This window comes from Notamacropus eugenii, chromosome 1 (genome assembly GCF_028372415.1).
Source record: "Notamacropus eugenii isolate mMacEug1 chromosome 1, mMacEug1.pri_v2, whole genome shotgun sequence".
NCBI classification, from domain to species: Eukaryota; Metazoa; Chordata; class Mammalia; order Diprotodontia; family Macropodidae; genus Notamacropus; species Notamacropus eugenii.
The window spans coordinates 162,922,108-162,942,687 of record NC_092872.1 but is presented as its reverse complement, the minus strand read 5'-3'; the positions used below and the strand labels follow the sequence as shown (position 1 = coordinate 162,942,687).

Here is a 20,580-nt window from a genome sequence, read left to right as displayed (position 1 = left end):
CCTTATGGGCTTTTCTACCCCGGCTTTTCTACCATGCCTTTCTTTCCATCAAGATGAGACTAGGGGTGGGTATTAATTTTGCAACAAGCGGGAATGTGATACTAGAATTAAGTGCTCTGTCCTCAACATCACACAGAAAAACTCCTTTCAATGAATTATGGTGGTAAAAGAATATTGGCGAAGTAGTCAAGAGATGTGGGTTCTAGTCTTAGCTCTACCAGTGACTTGTTGTGTGACCTTGGCGAACCTCTCAGGTCCTCAGTTTCCTCCTCCCTCAACTAGGAACTTCCCACTCTAAAATCCCTCGTTGAAGAGTCCGACCGCATCCTTGAAGCGGCTGACAGGCACCTGCCCCACCGGCAGGTGTCAGTATCTCGGATGCAGGAGGACCACGGCAAATATTTTCTCCTCCACCTTCCCACCAAATTAGGCAAATGAGGCTTGAACCTTTGTCAGCGTGGATCCGCCTTCTCCCGGGCTGGTGGCGGTCCCCAGGTGTGGGTCTTTGTGTCGGGAAAACTTTGAGAGAGAGAGAGAGCGAGGGAGCTGGACAAAGAGTGGGGAGCGGCTGCGTTTCTCGGGGTCGGGGGATGCCCGTGGCCCCCCTCCCCATCTGGGTCAGGGAGGGCGGGAGAAGAGCTCGACATCCCTGGGAGAGGAGCGACGGGGATGTGCCTGGCAAATTCCTAAGAGGCGATAGATACCACCGAGGGGAGGGGAGGGGTGAGAAGGGGAGGGGAGAGAGACAGAAGAGAACGGGCACCGGCTGAAGCGAAGCTGTCAAACTGAGCGCGGAGAGCAGCCCGCGGCTGGGAGGGACGGCGGGGCTGGGCTGGGCAGCGCTGGGGGGACGATCGCAGAGCCCGTGCTGCCGCTCGGTTGTGCCGAAGCGGGGCTCCCGGGGCTGGGGGACGGCAGGCAGGTGGGAGAGGCGCTTTTTCTCGCTCTGCTCCTCGCCGGCTCCGTCGGTCCCGGTCGGAGGCAGGCGCCCGAGCCATGCAGCTGCAGTTCAAGAGCTGGATGTTGGCTCTGCTCACCCTGCTTGTCGTCTTTCTCATCTTCGCAGATATTTCGGAGGTCGAAGAAGAAATCGGGTAAATAGACCCTGCCTTCCCCCCTCCCCCACCCCGGGACCCCCAACCCTCTAGCCTCCTCCACGCTCCCGCTTCCCACTCCACTCCCCCTTTGCTCCTTCCCCCGGCTTTGTATGCGCCTCGTCCTTCCCCCTAGATGTGGCTGCTCCTCCCCGAAGCCGGGGAGAGCGACTGGGGGGCGGGCTGGCGGGGGCCGGGACTAGGTCGGGGCTCTGGCTAGGAGAAGGTGGGTGGCCCAGGAGTTGAGGCCCCGGAGGGGGGAGTGAGTCGCGGGGCAAGAGGGTCGGGACGGTTTGGGGGGCAGTGAGAGTTGGAGAGGGTAAGGGGACGCCACTGAATTGGGGCGTCGTTAACTAGGTATTGGCTAGTGTGCCAGCGGGCGACGGAGCGAGGGGGGAGATCGAAGGCACGGGAGTGTCTTTTGTAGCGGATTTCCCAATCATCCCTACCCCTTTATCAATCGAGTGGGGCTGGTGAAAGAGCCGAGAGGGCTAGACCGCCAGACGGGCGGGCTGCGGGAGGAGGGGAGTGTCTGGGGGCGGAGGGGGTACTGGAGAGGAAGGCTGGAGAGTTTCTTTGTCTTGGGCTCCACGGGTTTCTCGCCTTTACAAAGTGGGAAGGGAGCGCGCCTGCATCTCAGTGGGGAGGAAGGGCATTGCCGGGGCTGATGCCCAGCCCGGCTAAGAGCAGAGGGCCGGGCCGGGCCGAGAACCAGGGGCCCTGGCGCGGGGCCGTCCCGGGAGGGGCAGCTGCGCTCGGGCTCTTCCCCACGCGCCCCGCCAGCCGCGCCGCCCTCCCACCCACTGCTCCGGGCCGAGAAGCGGACACTCCGCTCTGCAGGGGCTCTCCGAGACTGGGCGTCCCTCTCCACCCTCTGCCAGTCAACCTGGGGGGGACTTCGGTCTCCCTTTGTCCCTGCTCCGGGTGCTGAAGGCGGGCGGGGGGAGAAGAGGGACGGCGGGAATGAGTCAATTTCTAGGAATACTTTATTCCTGCTGTCCTCGCTCCTGAGCTTCCAGGAATAGCTTTAGCGTTCCTTACTATTTATTGCTTTGATGCTTCCGATTGTTACTAGGAGGTGAGCAGGCTTATTTATCTGGCTACACATGCCCCCGCCCTGCAGCGAGTGGTATCTCCCCCCAACCTCAGGTTTGGGTGGCTTTGGTTCCCTTACTTTGAGGGGCGGAGGCAGGAGCTGGGGTCGGGGAGGTTTCAGAGCGAGAGACTCCTGGGACCCGCTCCGATCTAGGATCCTGGGATCGGTCTGGTCCCGGGACAATAACCCAGCAATGACTTCCCATCTTCACTGTTTGCACCCCGCCCCAAAGCCTGACTCTCCAGGTGAAATTAAAGGCAACAAAGAGGAGCTTGTAGGAGAATAAGACTGAATTGGCTTTGGATAGGGGCGGGGGAGCACATCCCAAGGGAAATATCCCGCAATTAGGGACTGTGAAGAGCAGAGAGAATTTCTTGGAATTGAAAAAGGAATGTCAGGTGATCCTAGAAGAGGTCAAAGGACCAGAGAGGGGGAGACGAGGAAACAGGATGGGAATGCCAGTGCCTAGATTCAGGGCAGAAGATAACTATGGGGAGGGGGGAGGGGTGACAGCTGATACCACCCTCCCAGCCTTCTAGTAGCACTGTATTAATACCAGGTTTCTGCAATAGCTAAGCATTTTTAACCCAAGTCCTCACTCCCAGGTCAAGGTACCGGGAACTAAAAGAACCAAGTTGTCGAAGATATTTTACTTCCTAACAGCATTTTCCCTTCCTCTTTCTTTTCACCATCATTTCTGCCCTCTCCCTTCCTCCTGTTCTTTTGGTGACTTTCTCCTTTCCGGAATTTCCTTTCCACCTTCTGCTTCTGTCTCTGGAGTGTATGTTCATTTTCTCCAAGCCTCTCAGAAAACTTTAAAAAAGGAAAAGCATGCGCTATTGTGTCTTTACACACCTCTACCAAGTTTCTGAGTCAACATATTGTGGTTCAGAAACACTGGCAGGAGTCACAACTCCTTTATAAAGTTTCTAGTCCCTCCAGTGACCCAAAATAAAAGCTGTTGTCAAAGGAGTTAGAGTTCCTCTAACTGGTAGAAGCAGGAAACTGAAATCTCGATGTAAAGAGATTTTCCCAAGGTAGCAAGTATTGTACTTAAGATTTGAAACTGGATCCCTCCCTACAAACCTAAGACTCTTTCTACCATATAACACATAGCTTTTGCTTTTGGATCCTGACTGGGTTTTCACAGATGTCAGTTCTGGCAAAGTGGAGATGTCAATTGCAGTTAAACTTTGCAGTTTAAGGCCCTATTTTATTTATTATTTCTTTTTTATTATTATTATCCACAATACTGACCAGTATGGTGAATAGTAAAAAAATAACTCCCATTTATTCCAGCTTTTAAAATTACAAATCACTTTATATACATTGTCACTTACTCCTCACAATAACCCCATGCAGATCAGTAAGCATTTAATGAATACCTATTATGTGCCCAACATAAGAAGTAGGGAAGATATTTTTAGTTCATTTGTTAAAAACAAGGAAACTGACATACAGGGAAGTTAAATGACCTGTCCAAGGTCACATAGCTAATATATAGCAGATCTCTAACTCAGTCCAGTGGCTTTTATACCTCTCAAACTAATAAACTGGGAAAAAAGCAGAGAGATCAAAGGTAGTCCCTGTCCTCACGTAGCTTACAATCTCCTTGGCAATGTTTATCACAGAAATATCAGAATTGAAAGAGACTTCAGAAGTCGTCTAGTTCAACCTAAACCTGAGATTTCTGTCTACAATATAACAAGTGGTTGTCAAACCTTTGTCTGACAGCCTCTACTGAAGGCAAACCCGATACCTCCTGAAGCAGCCTATTGCACATTTGGATGCCTCTTTGTTTTAGGAAGTTTTTCCTGAGAGTCATTCGAAATTTGTCCTTTTTCATGATTGCATGTGAAAAAAATATATATTGGCTTTACCTGCCTATAAACAATAAATATTATTTCAATTTTAAAAAAATAAATTTATCCTTTTTGCAACTTCTACCCATTGTTCCATTATGCCCGAGTGCCTTCTGTAGCCTATCAGAAGAATGCCAGTTTTTTGGTCTACTCCAGGCTAAGTGTCCCATTACCTCTCAACCCACCCTAGTACAGGCCTTCTTCACCCCTGCCTGGAGTATTTCAATGACCTTCTTACTGATCTCTATATCTGAAGTCTCCCCACTCCAACTTGTTTAAGCTGCCAAAGTGATTTTCTAGGGTGCAGTTGTTACTATGTCATCCCCCTGCCCAACGGTAGCTCTCAATTATCTTCATGGTAAAATAAAAAATCCTTTTGGATATTTAAAGCCCTTCACAACCCAGTCCCTACCTGTCTTCCCTCCATATACTCTACCCTCTAGCTACTGGGGTCTCCTCACTGTGTCTTACACAGTATGATCCACCCCTGACTGCGTCTTTTGCACTGTCCCTTCCCCAGGGCTGGAATTCTTTCCTTCCTTATTTCAGTCTCCTAACTTCCTTGGCTCCCTTTAAATTCAACCTACTCTTGCCCTCTACAGAGAGTCTTTCTGGTTCCTCTCCTCTTCTCCCTCCAAGTGTCCTCCCCATGTAGTTATCATGTAACTAGACTGTATATATCTTGTGTGTACGGTGTTATTTGAATGTTGTCTTTGACAGCAGGAACCAGTTTTTTGAAGATAGTGCCTTCTTGGCACATAAAAAGCAATTAATAAATACTTGGTAAATGACTGACTGACTCAACCAATCCTTATGTGATATTGACTCCATGTGCTTTTATCATTTTTTGTTTTCTCTTTGTTCTCCCACTAGTTGATGTCTTTCCTAAAATGTGGGACCCCAACTGAATCTGATACCCCAGATGTGATATATCACTTCTCTAGACCTGGATATTGTGCTTCATAATCCATGACCATATTCAGTGTTTTTGCCTTGCTGTATCACAGCATTGACTCATAGCAGTCAATATGGTCCACCAAAACCCCAAGATCTTTTTCTTCAGATGAACTGCTATCTAGGTATACCTTCCCTACCTTGTATTTGTGAAGTTGATGTCTTAGACCCACGTGTAAGATCATTTGTAGCCTGTTAAACTTATCTTTTTAGATTCACTGCAGTGATCCTTCCTGTTAGAATTGTAGAGCCATAGATTTAGAGCTGGTAGAAGCCTTAGAAATCCAATCCTCTTATTTAACAGATGAAAAAACTGTGGCCCTGAGAAGTGAAGATATTTTGCCTAAACTAACACAGGTGGTATGTGGCAGAGCTGGAGATCTAAACACAGGTCCTCTGGCTTCAAATATAGCATACTTTCTTCTACAAAGATTTTTGGATTCTATACCATCCCACATGTTACCTATCTTCTCCCTGATTTATGTCACTTACAAATTTAATAAGATGCCACCCATGCCATTATCCAAAGTATTGATTAAAAAAAAAATTTAAATAACACAGGACCAATAACAGATACCTAGAGTACTCCACTAGGCACCTTCTTCCAAGTTTAACCAGAAACATGACTACACTAGGTAGCAATGAACTTTGGATCAGTCTTCCATATAAACTGAAATAAAAACAAACAATGTTCTTTTTTAAAAACACTTTTTCTTCAAGTGTTCTATTTTCAGGAGAAAATAACAAATAATAATTGACATTTACCTAGTATTTTAAGGCTTACAAAGTACTTCCCACAAATTATCTTATTGGATTATCACAACAACCCAGTAAAGTAGTCCTCGGGATCAGAAATGGAGACATTTGCCCATGGTCATAGTGAAAGTGGTCGAGTGAAAAGACAGGAGACTGAAAGTCTTTTCATTACGCTATGCCATTTCTATGAGGCCATGCTGTCCTAGGATTCTCTGGAAAGCACCAAAATGAAACCCTAAAAGTAAACAATGAATTATTTAACTTTTAAAATCAAGAGTTGGGTGAGGTTTGAGATTTGATTTTTAATTTAAAATAGGTCTTATGATCACCTAGGTGATAGTCTCAAGTTTTTATATTTTTAACTCAAATGCTCATTAATAGCTTCATGTATTTTAGTTGTGTCTAGATGATAAGCTTCTTGAGAGGCGTTGTGAAATGGTAGTGTTCAAGACATAGAGTCAGCAAGAACTGAATTCAAATGTTGCCTCTGACACTTCATACTGTTATGAGATTGGGCAAGTCACTGAAGGTCTATGAGTTCCAGCAGCTCTAAGATTTGTCCTATAAGTTGTAGACTGACAAAAATCTCTTCTACTTGGAAAAAGGAGTTCCCACATCAATGCATTGACAGATCCTTGGTTATCTAATAGTTATCCAATATGCCTTATAGTACTAGTCACATAATGTATAATCAATAAATACCTAGAACCACAACATTTAGGAGCCAGAAGGGACTTTAGAGATCATAGGATAGTAGCTTTAGTACTGGAAGAGACCTTAAAAAGTCATTTTCATTCTATGGATGAGGAAATTGAGACCCAGAGAGAGATGAACAGAGTTATGCAGCATCATATAGAGTAGCCAGTAATAGAGCCAGGACTAGAACTCAGGCCTCCTGCTACCTTCTGCCATGCTCTTCTATCACTGCTGATTTATAGACTGATTTATGCCCTTAATTTAAACTGAGCTCCAACTTGATGCAGACTTGGGTCTCTGAGAAAACCAAATAGCCAAAGGTCATGCCAGGGAGGACTTACTAGATTCAGTGTCAAAAGACCTGGTTTTAGATCCTGCTCTCATGCACTAATTAGCTGTGTGACCTTTGAGACTGTACCCCTCTGAGTCATTCTCCTCTTCTGTGAAACAGGGATAATACTTCTCCCTCACAGAGTTGTTTTGAAGATTGAAAGAAATAACATGGATAAAACCCCTTTGTATAAACTGTAGTAGTACTAGTGGGCCACAAGTTCTGAAGTGAGGTTTAGAAAGGAATCTTTTGTCTCAGAATTTTTATTTATTTCTACTATCAGTTCTGGAACAATAGGAAAGGTGCAGTTAGATGGGTGCCAGATCTGGGGTCAGGAAGAGTTATCTTCTAGAGTTCAAATACAGCCTCAGACTCTCATTAGCTGTGTGATCCTGGGCAAGTCACTTAGCCCTGGTTGCCTCAGTTTCTCACCTATAAAATGATCTGGAAAAGGAAATGGCAAGCTATTCCAGTATCTTTGCCCACAAAACCCCAAATAGGGTCACAAAGAGTGGGACATGATTGCAATAAGCGAACAATAACATATGTATTAACATAAATAACATTTTGTGAAAACAGCCATATTTTCATATATATGTATATATGGTTGGCATTGTTTTCCATATTTTTGCAAATCTCTTTAATGTCTGACTCAATAGAAGACAACTAGATTTTCATATCTGCTGCTGCATTCATTCTAATTTAATTTGGTGTTTTAGTTGAAGTATATGAAGAAAATACAACCTTATCCAGATATGTAGTTACTGGAAAAGAGAGGACTATTTTACTAGGCAAATGACATCTTTGTATTTTACCAAAATAGTTTGGGCCTCAGAAACCTCCAGAAATGGTCACTCTAACTCCCCACTCACCCACCCAAGAGTCCATGAAGCACACAGTGAAAACTGCTTTTCTAAAACACAATCCTAATTCACATTTTAAAGTTTGCAAAGTGCATTCTTCGTGTAAGGTAAGAAATGCCAATCATATTGTCCCCATTTTACAGTTAAGGACAACAAGGGTTAGTTAAGCGTCTTTCCCAACGAGCAATGCTAGATCTCACACCTAGGGCCTTTGACTTCAAATCTAATGCTTTCAGCTCATTATATGAATGAACCTCCTTTATATTAAGACGATGCTTTATGCATATGTCCTCCTTTGTTTCCAAAGCTTCTTCCAAGGAGTAGTGCAAAGATTTCCTCTATCTACAGCTCATTTAAAGGCTACTTTAGGCTTTAGTCCTTTATTCCATACTGATACAGGGAAAGGCCTCAAAGAAGAAATTGTTTTAGTTTGTCCTTTACCAGTTCAGCAGATTGGATCTTGTTGACCTCGTTGGTCAATGGCAGAGTTTTATTTTGGTGAAAGATGAGTTTGGCCCTTGAAGGACCCTTTCTTGTTGAATCGGTTTGTGCTATCCCTGTAACTCACAGGTCTCGTTTTGAGGTTTCTGCTTATGGAAAGAGAAGAAAAAGAAGAAAAATAAACTGCAAATCATTTCCTGACGTAAATTAAGGGGGCTTCCTGGGCATCCTAAGTCTCCAAATATGATTTGAATTGGGCACCTCAGGGTCTGGAGATGTGATTTCTGAGCAGGGAGCAGCTATTATCGTCAGATTTAAGCAGATCTAGAAGTAGGGGGCAACTATTATCATCAGATGTAGGCTCCATTTTAATACTAGGAAACTGCACCTTTTAGAAGGATACATCTATGTGGAAGGAGAAGGGAAAAAGTCACCTAGAGAGGACTTGGTACAATGACTCCAAGTTATGTATATGCTTGGCAAAGTTATCTCAAATTGTCTGTAAAAAGTGCCCTTTTAAATGTATTAGAATCCACAGAATCCCAGAGTAGGACAAGATTTCAGTGGTCAATAGGGTCCAATTTGTTCCTGCAGAAATTCCATCTATGCTATCTTTGATGAGTGGGTTCATCCTGCTTCCACTTGCAAGCCTCCAATTTAAGAGAACCCACTACCACTGAGGGTGGTGCACCCTATCTTTTACTGGAGGCTGGTTGTCAAGAAGTCTTTCCATATACTGGGTGCCAATTCGCCTTCCTCCACCTTCCACCACTGCTCGCTGGTATACAGTCTGGGGTGAAGTAGATTAAGTGTAACCCTTATTCCACTCATCAGTCAATCAATAAGCATTTATCAAACACCTATTATGCACCAGGAACTAGGTTAAGCATTGGGGGGAAAAGCACAAATAAGGAAATCATCTGTAATTTCAAAGAGCTTGGGAGAAGTACATGTATTACTACATATAGCATTAATACATATAGAATAAATACAAATATACAAAATAGTTAGATATAAGGTAGTTAGGGAGGGAGGTACTAGCAATTGGGGGAATCAGACAAGGCTTCGTTAAGAAAATGGTGCTTGGGCTGAGAAATAAAGGGAGAATGGAGTTCTGAGGCAGAGATAAGGAGGAAGACCATTCTTAGCTTGAGGGGCAGCAGCCAGTTCAAATACGTGAAAACCATTATCATGCCTTCCTAAGTTTTTTCCTTAGTTTCTTCAACAAATTCTGAAAAGATATGGAAAAATCGGCATCTCCCTAGTTCAGCTACTAAGCCTCCATGGCATATATCTGATAGAAAAGGAGGAGGAATAAATGAACAGGAAGGAGGAACCATATTTAATTCACTTGTCCCTGGTAACTATTATCAGCTGCTCCCTGCACGTAACCCATAAGTGGATATTCATCTTGGGAACCCTCTCAGAGATATCTTTCTCACTTTCAAGGTTGGATTGTTAAGTGCCAGAATTATTTAGGAATACTGTAACTTTCCTATTATCAATGTTTCTCAGAAGCAGCGAGCTCCTATAGACCTTAGGTCTAGGACACTGCAAAGGATGAACATTAATTCTTTCTGGTCTCAAGGGAACTATTTTAACACTAATTGACTAAAGGGTACCCCTAGAGGCTCACTAACTTATGCACTGGCAGAATCTGGCCAACTCATTTATCAGTGTGATCTGTAATGGGAAAGCAAAAGCCCCCTCTCATTTTCAAGAAAAGTGGAAACTTGAAACTTATTTGTGTCCACTTAGTTCAGGCCAGAATTAAGGGACACATTTCTTGGGCCAGTGGATTATTCACTGGCTGACTCTGTCTCCACCAAAGTCAGCACCCTTCTTGTACCTATTTTCATGGGATCCTCCATCCAACTGGAGAGGAGGCTTCACAGCAATCGTTCCAATATAGCCTTGTTAAGGGCTTCCACACTCTGTGGTGTTAAGAGCAAATGGGGAATTCATGGCAAGCTGTTTTACTCCAAGAAGTAGTAAACATAAAGACCAGAAGTTATTAGTTTAGAGCATTTGATGGAAATCTTATAAGTAAGCAATGAATCTAGTGCACTCCAGATGCATTTTAAGGTCAACCATGCCTGTGCGTCAATTCACTTTTAAAACATGTGTGTGTTATTACTTTTATTTTTTTCAAAATAGTACTAAAATGTGAATGGTGTTAATGGGGATAGAAAGTCCATGTTGCTGTTGGCTGAGTGACTCAGAAACCTTATATCCATCAGCTGATTTCCATCAATAAATTAAAGAGAAGGCATAGCTATTCCAAAGAAAGAGGGAGCTTGCAATTTCAAAGGAAGGAGAAAGATACAGTGAAAAATGACCAGGTGAATGAGATCAACCCAGAAATCAACAAGTGAAGTAAATTACTAGTGTTTGGGTTTTTTCCCATTGACAGATCCTGACAGGTTCATTGCCCCACTTGGCACATAGGAAATGTCTAGAGGACAGTGTGTTTAAAGATTCCTTTCTCCAGCCACAGTTCTTGTAGTTCACCTTTAAGCTTTCCAGCTATCCACTCTCCTTCCTAGGTAGCAGATCAGCTGATTTTAAACGCTTCACAATCTCCTACAATTCATCATTTAATGATGAAGTTGACTGGTTACCTGACAGGACCTGTTCTCTGGCTCACTATTTTCTCAGGTTGCAATTGTCTCAGGCTTAGGTGCAAAATGATGGAAAATGGTCAGACTTGGAGAAATAAAGTTTCCATAACCCTTGTATGTATGAAATGTCACCAAGTGAGTTTTTCTGTTTCCTTGAGCACTTCCATTCATTTCAGTAGCTCAGATTGCCAGAAGGCCAATCTGTGCTCTTAAGCAAGGGATCAAAATTCAGTCTTACTCTATTATATAGGTTTATGTTTGAGTTCGGAAAAATACACAGCTCAAACAAAGCTCTCTGTCCTGCCTAGTAGTAGTTAAGTATTTTTTCCTTCCAAGAACATAATGGCATCCATCTAAAATTCATGAATCTTTTTTTTTTCACAATAGAGTAAAATCTTCTTGCTCTTCTACCTCAGTTAGCATCTTAAGGTTGAGATACACTCTAGGTAGATTGAAGATTCTCTTTTCCTTACACTGCTTCCTTCATGGCAAGGGTGTCACCAAGAGGAAACAAATTAAAATACAAGGATCTAAAAGTAAGGCAAGAAGATGAGGTCCAATTTGGAAAACATGCAAACTAATAGCTCTGAAGCAACAAAAACTTGAACAGAAGCAGTCAAAAGGGAGAAACTTAGAAAACAGTAATACTGAAAGAGACCTTAGGGGACAGCAAATTAGATCCAAGTTTGTAATGGGAAATGGCAGCAAAAAAGGTCAATACAATTTGGGGTTGCTAATACTAAAGTATCATGTCACAGAGCAAAGAAAGGATAGCCCCAACCTTCTCACTCTCCATTTCTCATCCGAATGGCCTTGAAATACTGTATGTGTTTTGGGTACCTCATTACTATAGAGACAGAGAATAACTGGAAGAAAAGAAAAACACCACAAATGATTAAGGCCTGAAGGGATTTTCTTACGAGAAAAGATTAGACAAACTGAATATAGACAGCTTGGCCAAGCAAAGACTAAAGAAGGGGTGGGAGTTGGCTGGGAAGGGGGGAGAACTGAGAGATACTACAGTGGAAAGGAATATCTAAAAATATAGAAAAGCTGTAAGCACCAAGGGAGGAAGGAGGCTTACATACAAATAGAATAAAATTAAGTGGGAGAGAGAGGAATGGAGGACGCCAAGGGATTCAATACTTCTTCCTAATGCAAAATACTAATTTAGGTGCATTTCCAAGAAAAATGGTGGATGTTGCTATACTTTGAAAATTTTCCAAATAAAGCCAGGTAAAGAAGCTGTCAAGGACATGAATACTTGTTCATTTTTCTCAATTCTAATTTCAACAAAAGAGAATGTCTACTACACTCAGCAGCTATGATATCCAGGATTAATTAACACCTTCTTTCCCAGTAAATGTCATTGTAAGATTAAGTAATTGGGAAAGAAAGAGTAAGACGTCCGGGGGGAGAATTGTGTAGATAAATTGATCAAAGTTATTTCTGTTCTGCATTCTCCAGCTTCAAGTGTCTTATCAATCAGGCATACATGCCAAGGCCATGATGCTTCCAAGGTGTGGGAAACTATCTAGTGAAAATCATGGAGAATGCCTATGTAGTTTTAAACTCATTAGACCCGTTACCTGCTTCTTAATCAATATGTCAGAGCACCTAGGTGACATAGTGCCTAGAAAGCCAACCTGGGAGTCAGGTGGACCAGAATTCAGATCTGACCTCAGATACTTACTAGCTATGCAAATCAGTGAGCCCTGTTTGCCTCAGTTTCTCATCTGTAAAATGAGCTGGTGAAGGAAATGGCAAACCATTCCAGTATCTGCCAAGAAAAATCTCAAATGGGGTCACGAAAAGTCAGACATAACTGAACAACAAATCAATTTGTCCAAGAACCAGAAAAAAAATGAAGTGAACCAAAAGAAAAATGTTCCAAAGTCCTCATTGTGTGTCGGTCCACACAGTCTGGCTTTCCTAGACAGAGTCCTGCCAGTCAAACTGCCCATACACAGTAACAATGAATTGATTTAATCATTTCCTGGGCAATTTGGAGAGGTGCCAGCCAGAGTTTCTAATGACCCCTTCCTGGGACTTCTAGTCCTGTATCTTGAGGCTCCAGCTCTGAAGTAGGCAAACTCATTCTGGTGAGTAATACTCACTCATATTTGAGAAATTATCAACGGGTCAAGGGAGAGAAAGGAAGGGATCTACCATGTTCCAGGCACTGTGCTAAGTACTTTACAAATATCTCATTTGATCTCACGATCCCCATTATAGCATTGAAATTAAGGCAGAAGTTGAGAAATTTGTCAAGGATCATACAGCTAGTAAGTGTATAAAGACAAATTTGAACTCAGGTCTTCCTAACTGCTGGCCCAGAACTCTATTCCCTATACCACCTAGCTTTCTCATTGCAGTCTCTGTCTCCAGCCTTTATCCGATAGAATGACATTCCCTGAGAAAGGCTAAGCCTCTAGTGTTGAAGTGCCCTAAGATATTTCAAGAGTATGCAAGGAAGTCCTCAACAAAATTAAATTAATGTGGGAGTGTCAGGAGGTGGAGGTGAGGAGAGAGAACCTTCCATTCATGGAGAGAGGAGATGCACTATTGTGCAAAAAAAAAAAATGGCAATTTCGTTTGGAGAGTGAATGAAGGACAGTGAGATACATTAAGAAAACTGGAAAAATAGGAAGCTGACAGGTTGTAAAGAACGTTAAATGCCAAACAGAGGAGTTTATATCCTAGAGGTTTAGATCATGGTGGTAATAGGGAGCCACTGGGATTTCATGAAGCAGGAGAGGAGAATGATGACAAAGAGCTAAAGTGTAGGTCTTTGACTTACTGACTTTGGCTTACTGACTTCAATTGTCTGACTTTGTCAGATGATTGAAATAGATTGGACTGGGGAGAGACCTGAGGGGGAACAACCTATTAGAAAGCTATTGGAGTACTCTAAACTGTGAAAACATAGGAGACATATAGAACTATGCCTTGAGAAAGGGGAAGTGCCAAATAAAGAATTCTGGGAGACCTGGGAATGGGGGAGGTAGAGAAGGAACCAGGATGTAAAAAGGAATTGAAGATGAGAAGGTAATAAGGAATGCTCAAAGAGCAAACATCTAGAGAAGACAGGAGGGGATGGATGTACACACACACACACACACACACACACACACACACACACACACATACATCCTGTATGTCTTGGTTAGACATATTTATTTGCATGTTATTTCCCCCATTAGACTATGAGCTCCTTGAAAGCAAAGATTATCCTTTGCTTTTCTTTGTATCCCCAGTGCTTAGGATCTCATACATAGTAGGCATTTAGTAAGTATTAATTACTGGACAAAAAAACACAAGTGAAAAGAATTAGCTTCGGCAAGAAAGGCTTACCATTTTATCAGACACTGGAGAAAAGGAAGTGGGAATGGAGGATGATGAAGACAGCTTGTGAGAAGTGGAATGTGGGAGAAGATGGAACTCAGGACAGAGGCCTCTATTTTCTCAGGAAAAGTAGGAGGTGAAGTCCTCTACTGAGAGGGTCAGGGGAGGTGGTGAAGGAGATCTGAGGAGAGTAGAGGGTTCTAAATAGATGGTAAGGCAATCATCAGTGAAGAATAAGAGGATTGCCATACAGCACTGAAAGCCTGGTTGAGATTATCTCTAGTATACCCAGTAGCATGGTTGAATGACTTTCCAAGAGCATCTGGCAGCACATGAGAAGCAGTTGGTAGGGGTAATCTAGGTTCTAAGTTTGGCAAGGCATGGCTGACAGGATAAGGGGACAAAGGAATTAAAGGCAGTTGATAATATTTCCTTGACATGATCGACCATAAAGTCAAAACATATTGGTAGACACCAAGCTGCATGCATGCGTGCGCACACACATACACACACATACACACACATACACATATGCACACACACATACACACACGTGTGCGCGCACATGCACGCACACACACGCGATTACCAAAATGAACTCATTGAGGGCAGTGGCTGTTTTTCATTATTGTACCCTAAAATTCCTACACATCAAGTATTGATTGTCAGAAATCAGGGTTATCTCTGCAAAGTCATATCATCACACATCCTGAGTTAATCTTCATGAAGTAAACCTTATCTCAGAAGTATTTTTTTTCCTTTTGTACAGTAAATTCTCTCATGATTAGAGAAAATGAGTCCAGTTGTTGCTAACGAACAGCTTGTCTAATTTAGAATATTCTTTTGAGGCTCTTATGAAAGACTTAAAATGATCTGACATGACATCCATCTGAGAAAGAACAGTCCTGCTAGGAGGCAAGGGAATGGACTATATTACCATAGAGAATACTCCCATATCTAGCATTTTACAGTCAAGAATTAGATGCACACCCATGCAAACTGGAAACATTTCACATACCACTACAAGTGGATTTTCTCCAAATAATTATTAGAGCTAAAATACTATGAGGTTAAGGTATCTGATTCATAGACGATATCCTCTTTCCATCTACCCAGTCCCAGAGAAGAGGAAAATGAAGGAGGAAGGAAGGAAGGTAGGTAGGAAGAAAGGAAAGAAAGGAAGGAAGGAAGGAAGGAAGGAAGGAAGGAAGGAAGGAAGGAAGGAAGGAAGGAAGGAAGGAAGGGGGAAAAGGGATGGAGGGAAGAAGGAAGCACACCAATTTATGAGTGTTGCTAAATGTCTAAAGGGCAGCTAGGTGGCACAGTGGTTACAGCGCCAGGCCTGGAGTCAGGAAGACCCAAGTTTAAATCTGGCCTCAGACATTTACTAACTGTGTGACCCTAGGCAAGTCACTTAACCCTGTTTGCCTCACTTTCCTCATCTGTAAAATGATCTGGAGAAGGATATAGCAAATCACTCTGGTATCTTTGACAAGAAGACCCCCAGTGGGTCCACAGAGAGTCAGACATGACTGAAACAACTGAACAACAAATATCTACCTGACCAATAGAAAAGCACTTAAGAGCCAGTGGAATGAAATAGTGTGGCTAATACTGGCAAGCAGGTGAGTTTGCTGAGATCAAACTGATAAAAACAAGATTAATCAGGGTCTACAACCTAACCAGTCATGTAGCATGAAGAAACGTTTTAAAATCAATGCTTGTCTGACTGGCTTAATCGTACCTAATCTTGCCTTTTGACGCTTGAAGACTTGGTGGTCTCAATCAATCAACTTTAATAAAATAAAGTAAAATATGTTGACTTTTTTATTATTACTCTTAATTAATGACCGTATATCTCCCTGTAATTTTGGAAGAGGAGCAGCCCAAGAGGACTGACCTGCCTATATGACTTGTTGTTACTGTCACTCAGCTGCAAAAATCAAACATCTTTGGTGCTTGAGAAGTAGCAGATTCACAGGGACTTTGTCCTTCGTTTAAAAAATGTCAACTCATCTGTCCTTGGAAAGAAAACAGTTGTCAATGTGGCTATCAGGTTGTGTAGCACTCTATCCTAAAGATAAAAAGAATGCAGAAGGGGAAATATGGTGAAGAAGGAATCATGAATCTGGGGAAGCTATTTCCTAAGTTCCCTTTTTTGTCCAGATCTGCAATTTCATTCATGTAGAGAATTCTCCGGTTCATTGGTGCAGAGAGAGCTAGAAGGGTTCTCAGAATTCCAGTACTCTGATTTTGCAGATGAAGAAACTGAGAGCTAGAGATGAAGTCACTTGGTCAAGATCAAAAAGTGGCAAAGAAATTTAAATTCAGATCTTCTGACCCCCAAATCCAGCTCTCTTTCCAATACATTGTGTTTTCCAATACACATTATGATGCATTGTGTTGTTGTGAGGGACATTTGAATATAAAGCATGAGCTCTACTCCCAAAGAGAGAATGATGAAAGTTGATCTTCAGATCCTCTTTATGAAATTTTTATTTCACGAGCTCTTATAATGATTCCCCCCTTCAAGGAATTCTCCAGGCAAACGGTCCATTCTGTCGGAAAATAGCTGACCATGTTAATTTCTTAAATGTCTTGTCCTTAGATTTCAGAATGGAGCAATGAATAGTGGTAACATGATGTTTGTTGGTGTAGTGGCTAAGGACAAAGCACATCTCCCAAAGACTAGGAAGAATGTATTTGGCCAAAGACTTTTTTTAACCTGCCTGAGAGCATTTAAAGGTGAAAACGGAGATAGGATAGAGAAAGATGCCTAAATTAAACTATAAATCCAAATAACATGAAGGGCATCAGGTTAGAAAAAAGGTTAACAGTCAAAGTGATCCCCAGTAATTCATAAGACAATAACTGAGATGGCAATGATACTTACTGTCTCAGATATCTATGTAAAGACCAGACATAAAGGGAATTTGAGATTTTAATAAAAGTCAATACAGCTTCACAGATACTACCAAGTTTCATGATAGACTCATGATTCAGATATGGCAAAAGAAGATTATATTCTGTTCAAAAGAAACCAATCTAATAGATGAGAAAATAAACTAATGGGTCAAAAAGCTAGATATTTGTATAGAAATCCATAAACCCAAGAGAGGAGGAAAGGGTACATAATATGTTTGTGTACGGTTAAAAAGAAAATACTAGTGATTATAAAAGTGCATCACAGACTACCCAGTCAATGGAGGAAATGGATGATGAGTTATTGGTACAGATAACAAAAGTGGTGCAGAAACAAAATATACAGGCCTATAAGATGATGTTTGTCTGTTTCAAAAGTTCAAGTGCTTTTGGCGGAGACTTGTACATCTTTGGGGATTTTCGGATTTTGTATGATTTCTCTTTAAGCTAACCTACTTATCCTAATGTATGGTGGGTTCGGGCATCCATTTCTCATGTTTTATGTGTGGAGAAATTTCAGGTTTCTTATTGCTACTGGGAGAAATTTTTGTCTGGACTTCTATTTAGAGTGCTCTGAGGTTTTGTATGGATTTATGAATTGTCTATATGCTGAAGAAAAACATTAGAAGAATTTTCACCCAGGACAGTTTGTTTTCTAACCCAAAAGTGACAGATAACTTCCAGTAATTCTAGTTTTCCAATCTTTGTTGGGAGCACCCTATATATTGTAGAGCTTATATGGGAATCAGATTTTTCTTCTGAGAAGAGAAGCTATTTTATTCTTTCTTTTCATTTTTGCTATTTTCAGTTTTTGGTGTTGTTTTTTTTTTTTTATTTCAAGACAAAAAATAGCCTAAGAGAATTTTAAAATATTGCTTTGGAATTTGAATGACCATGAATTGGGAGTGAGTATAATATCCAGGCCTACCAGCTGAAGTAGGTCTGGGCCCTCCAAAAAACTGATAATTTGCAGATTTTCTAAGAACTGTGCTAGACAGAATTGCTGAGACTTTTCAGTACAAAACACCAGCACATGAAAGGTGAAGGCATGAGCTTCCCCAAGTCACCGAAAAGGAATCCAGAGTAAGGATTATGGACAAATGTTCCGGGAGTACCCTATCTTATCTGCTGAGGACAGAATGTATTTAGCTATATGACAGGGAGAGAAGGGGAAAGGACAATAGAAGGCAAAAGGAAGCCCCTGATTGAACTGGGTAACTTTTCCTAATAAGACTACAAAGAAATTTTCTAAACAACTTGCTATCATAATAAAATGTTAGCTAAATAAGTTGGTAATTAAATTGAAGGCATTTCTCAGTTAACTTGATAGGATTGTAAGAAGTTGGTCATTGGATGAAGGCAACTGATGGGGCACAGGGAATTACTCACAACTGGATAAGATGATCAGCCACACCTGCTGAGGTCTAGATAAAAGAGAAAGCTAGATTTAATGGATTTAGCAGAACACAATTGGTAGGGTGGGGGAAACAGATTTCTCTTCGCTTCTACCTTTCTCATGGGCAATGGAGACTTACAGCAGTGTGAGAAGGAATTCAAGGGCATTGCTTCCTGAATTCAAGGCTCTTATAGAACATTCAAGAGAGGGTGCTTGATGCCAGAAGCAGGCATTCATCTTCTCCAGAGATGGCAGACCTCATAGCTGCAACTGCAAGTGAGCAGACGTGGGGAGACTTCCTGCTGCTCCTGGGATAAGAGCTGTGGTTCTTTCTGAAAGAACCTAGTGGTGCCCTTGGCAAGGAACTCAATCTGGCTGGAAGCTAGAAGCAGCTGAGCCTGCTGGCAACCTTCAGATCAATATGCCTCAAAGAGAACAACCCTAGCAGACCAACCATACTAACCAAAGCATTTGATCCAAGGTCCTGCACAACAGGAGGTGTGGATTGCCATTCCACACCTACCCCCTACATATGAACCCCCCTGGTGTGTATTGTAGACCACTGTCCAAGGTCACTTCATGACTATCCACATCCAAGGACAAGGTCATCTCCCTTTGTTGCTGTTCAGTTGTGTTTGACTCTTCATGAACCTATTTGGCACTATCTTGGCAAAGAGACTAGAGTGGTTTGTCATTTCCTTCTCCAGTTTATTTTTACAGATGAGAAAACTGAGGCAAACCAGATTGAGTGATTTGCCCAGGGTCACACAGCTAGTAAGTGTCTAAGATTTGGCTTCTTGACTTCTTGACTTCAGTCTCAAGGCTATACCACTTAGCTGCCAACTTTCTGTAGCAATCTTCAATTTCCCTGACCTTTCATGTGCACTGTCTCATGCCCCTTATATCCTCCAAATCCAGGAGCTCAAGGTCTGAAAGGAACTTTGCCCCACATCCTTATATGAAAAAAGGATGCATTTAGAGAGAATGCACCTTTACAAGGAGCTCTCTGTGAGCTATAGGTACACAAGGCACATACAAAAGATGGCATATCACCAAGGAAGAATCCTAAAGAATAACACGACTGATAAGAATAGTGCCACAAGGCTGAAGTCCAGAATGAGCTAGGGCTTGTTAAAAAAAGAGTAAAGCAATAAACAAATAAACTTGCTAAGGAAAAGAAAAGGGAATTTTTTAAGGCTTTGTCTGGGGAAGAGAAAGAACAAAGAGGAGATCAGCTCCATGTTTTGGCCAAGTAGAATTATGAAAACAGATAAAGAGGAAGCAGAACTAAACTATATGGCCTTCCTTCATCTTCTCAATAATACTTGCACTGCCTACCTTCAAGAGTTTTTGTGAGGAAACTACCTAAAACACTATATGAATGTGACTCACTACAGTTATGGTTTTGAAGAATGATTTTCTAATTGAAAGAGAAAGACAGTGTCATATAGAGCAGTGGTGCCAAACTCAAAAAGAAATGGTGGCTTACATAAGGCTCCTTGCCAGCCACAAATTGACTTAGAAAATCACATATTAGCATTATCTCTGTTCCATTATATTTTTGTTTATTTTAAAAACTATTTCCCAATTACATTTTATTTGACACTTTTGGTTTAAAGAGTAGATCATCTGGGATCCAATCCTGCCTCAGACACAGGTGAACTTTGATAAGTCACTTAACTTCCCAAGGATTCTGTAAAATGAGGGATTGGACTCAATAGGAGCTTCTTTAGGTCGCTAAAGGAATAATTCTTATCCCCTTCCCTCTCCCTCCTTTCCCACTTCCAACTCTAGGTCTATGAATCAGTGATGGGGGGCTGGGAGGAGAGAGGAAGGCTAAAAGAGATTTTAAGTCCAAGATAGTTGAGGAGATAGTAACAGAAAACTTAAAGCGCCTTAATGAGTTCAGGTCTCCTGGACAGGTCAAAATTTGCCCCTGGGGTACAGAACCAAAGCTGCACATGTGATTGATCTCTGAATGGCCATCAGTTGGTACTCCCTTCCTCCCACCTCTGGCCAGGTTGCAGCAATGGAGACAGACCCAGGGATGCAGAGATACCAGAAGTCTTTCATGGTGTCATCTGAAATCTTAAGGGTACAATGCTATGGGGATTAGAATAGGAAAAGGTCTGAAGCAAGACAGACAATCAGAATTCCTCAAGGTCAGATGAGATCAAAAACCATATCATCAAATACAGAATCT

The 20,580-nt window shown here is 42.1% G+C and overlaps 1 protein-coding gene across 2 annotated transcripts in view; it reads left to right on the top strand.

The window, feature by feature from the left end:
• The first annotated feature begins 813 nt into the window (after window positions 1–813).
• The window catches only part of ST8SIA2 (ST8 alpha-N-acetyl-neuraminide alpha-2,8-sialyltransferase 2), a 94,346-nt gene continuing 74,579 nt past the window's right edge, over window positions 814–20,580 (top strand). The window contains exon 1 of one of the 2 annotated variants that reach the window (XM_072617475.1): window positions 814–1,094. In XM_072617475.1, coding sequence (XP_072473576.1) covers window positions 997–1,094 — 98 coding nt within the window. In that variant the 5' untranslated portion in view covers window positions 814–996. Of the gene's footprint in view, window positions 1,095–1,362 lie in introns of those variants that run through there. The other variant, XM_072617463.1, reaches the window with a different exon arrangement.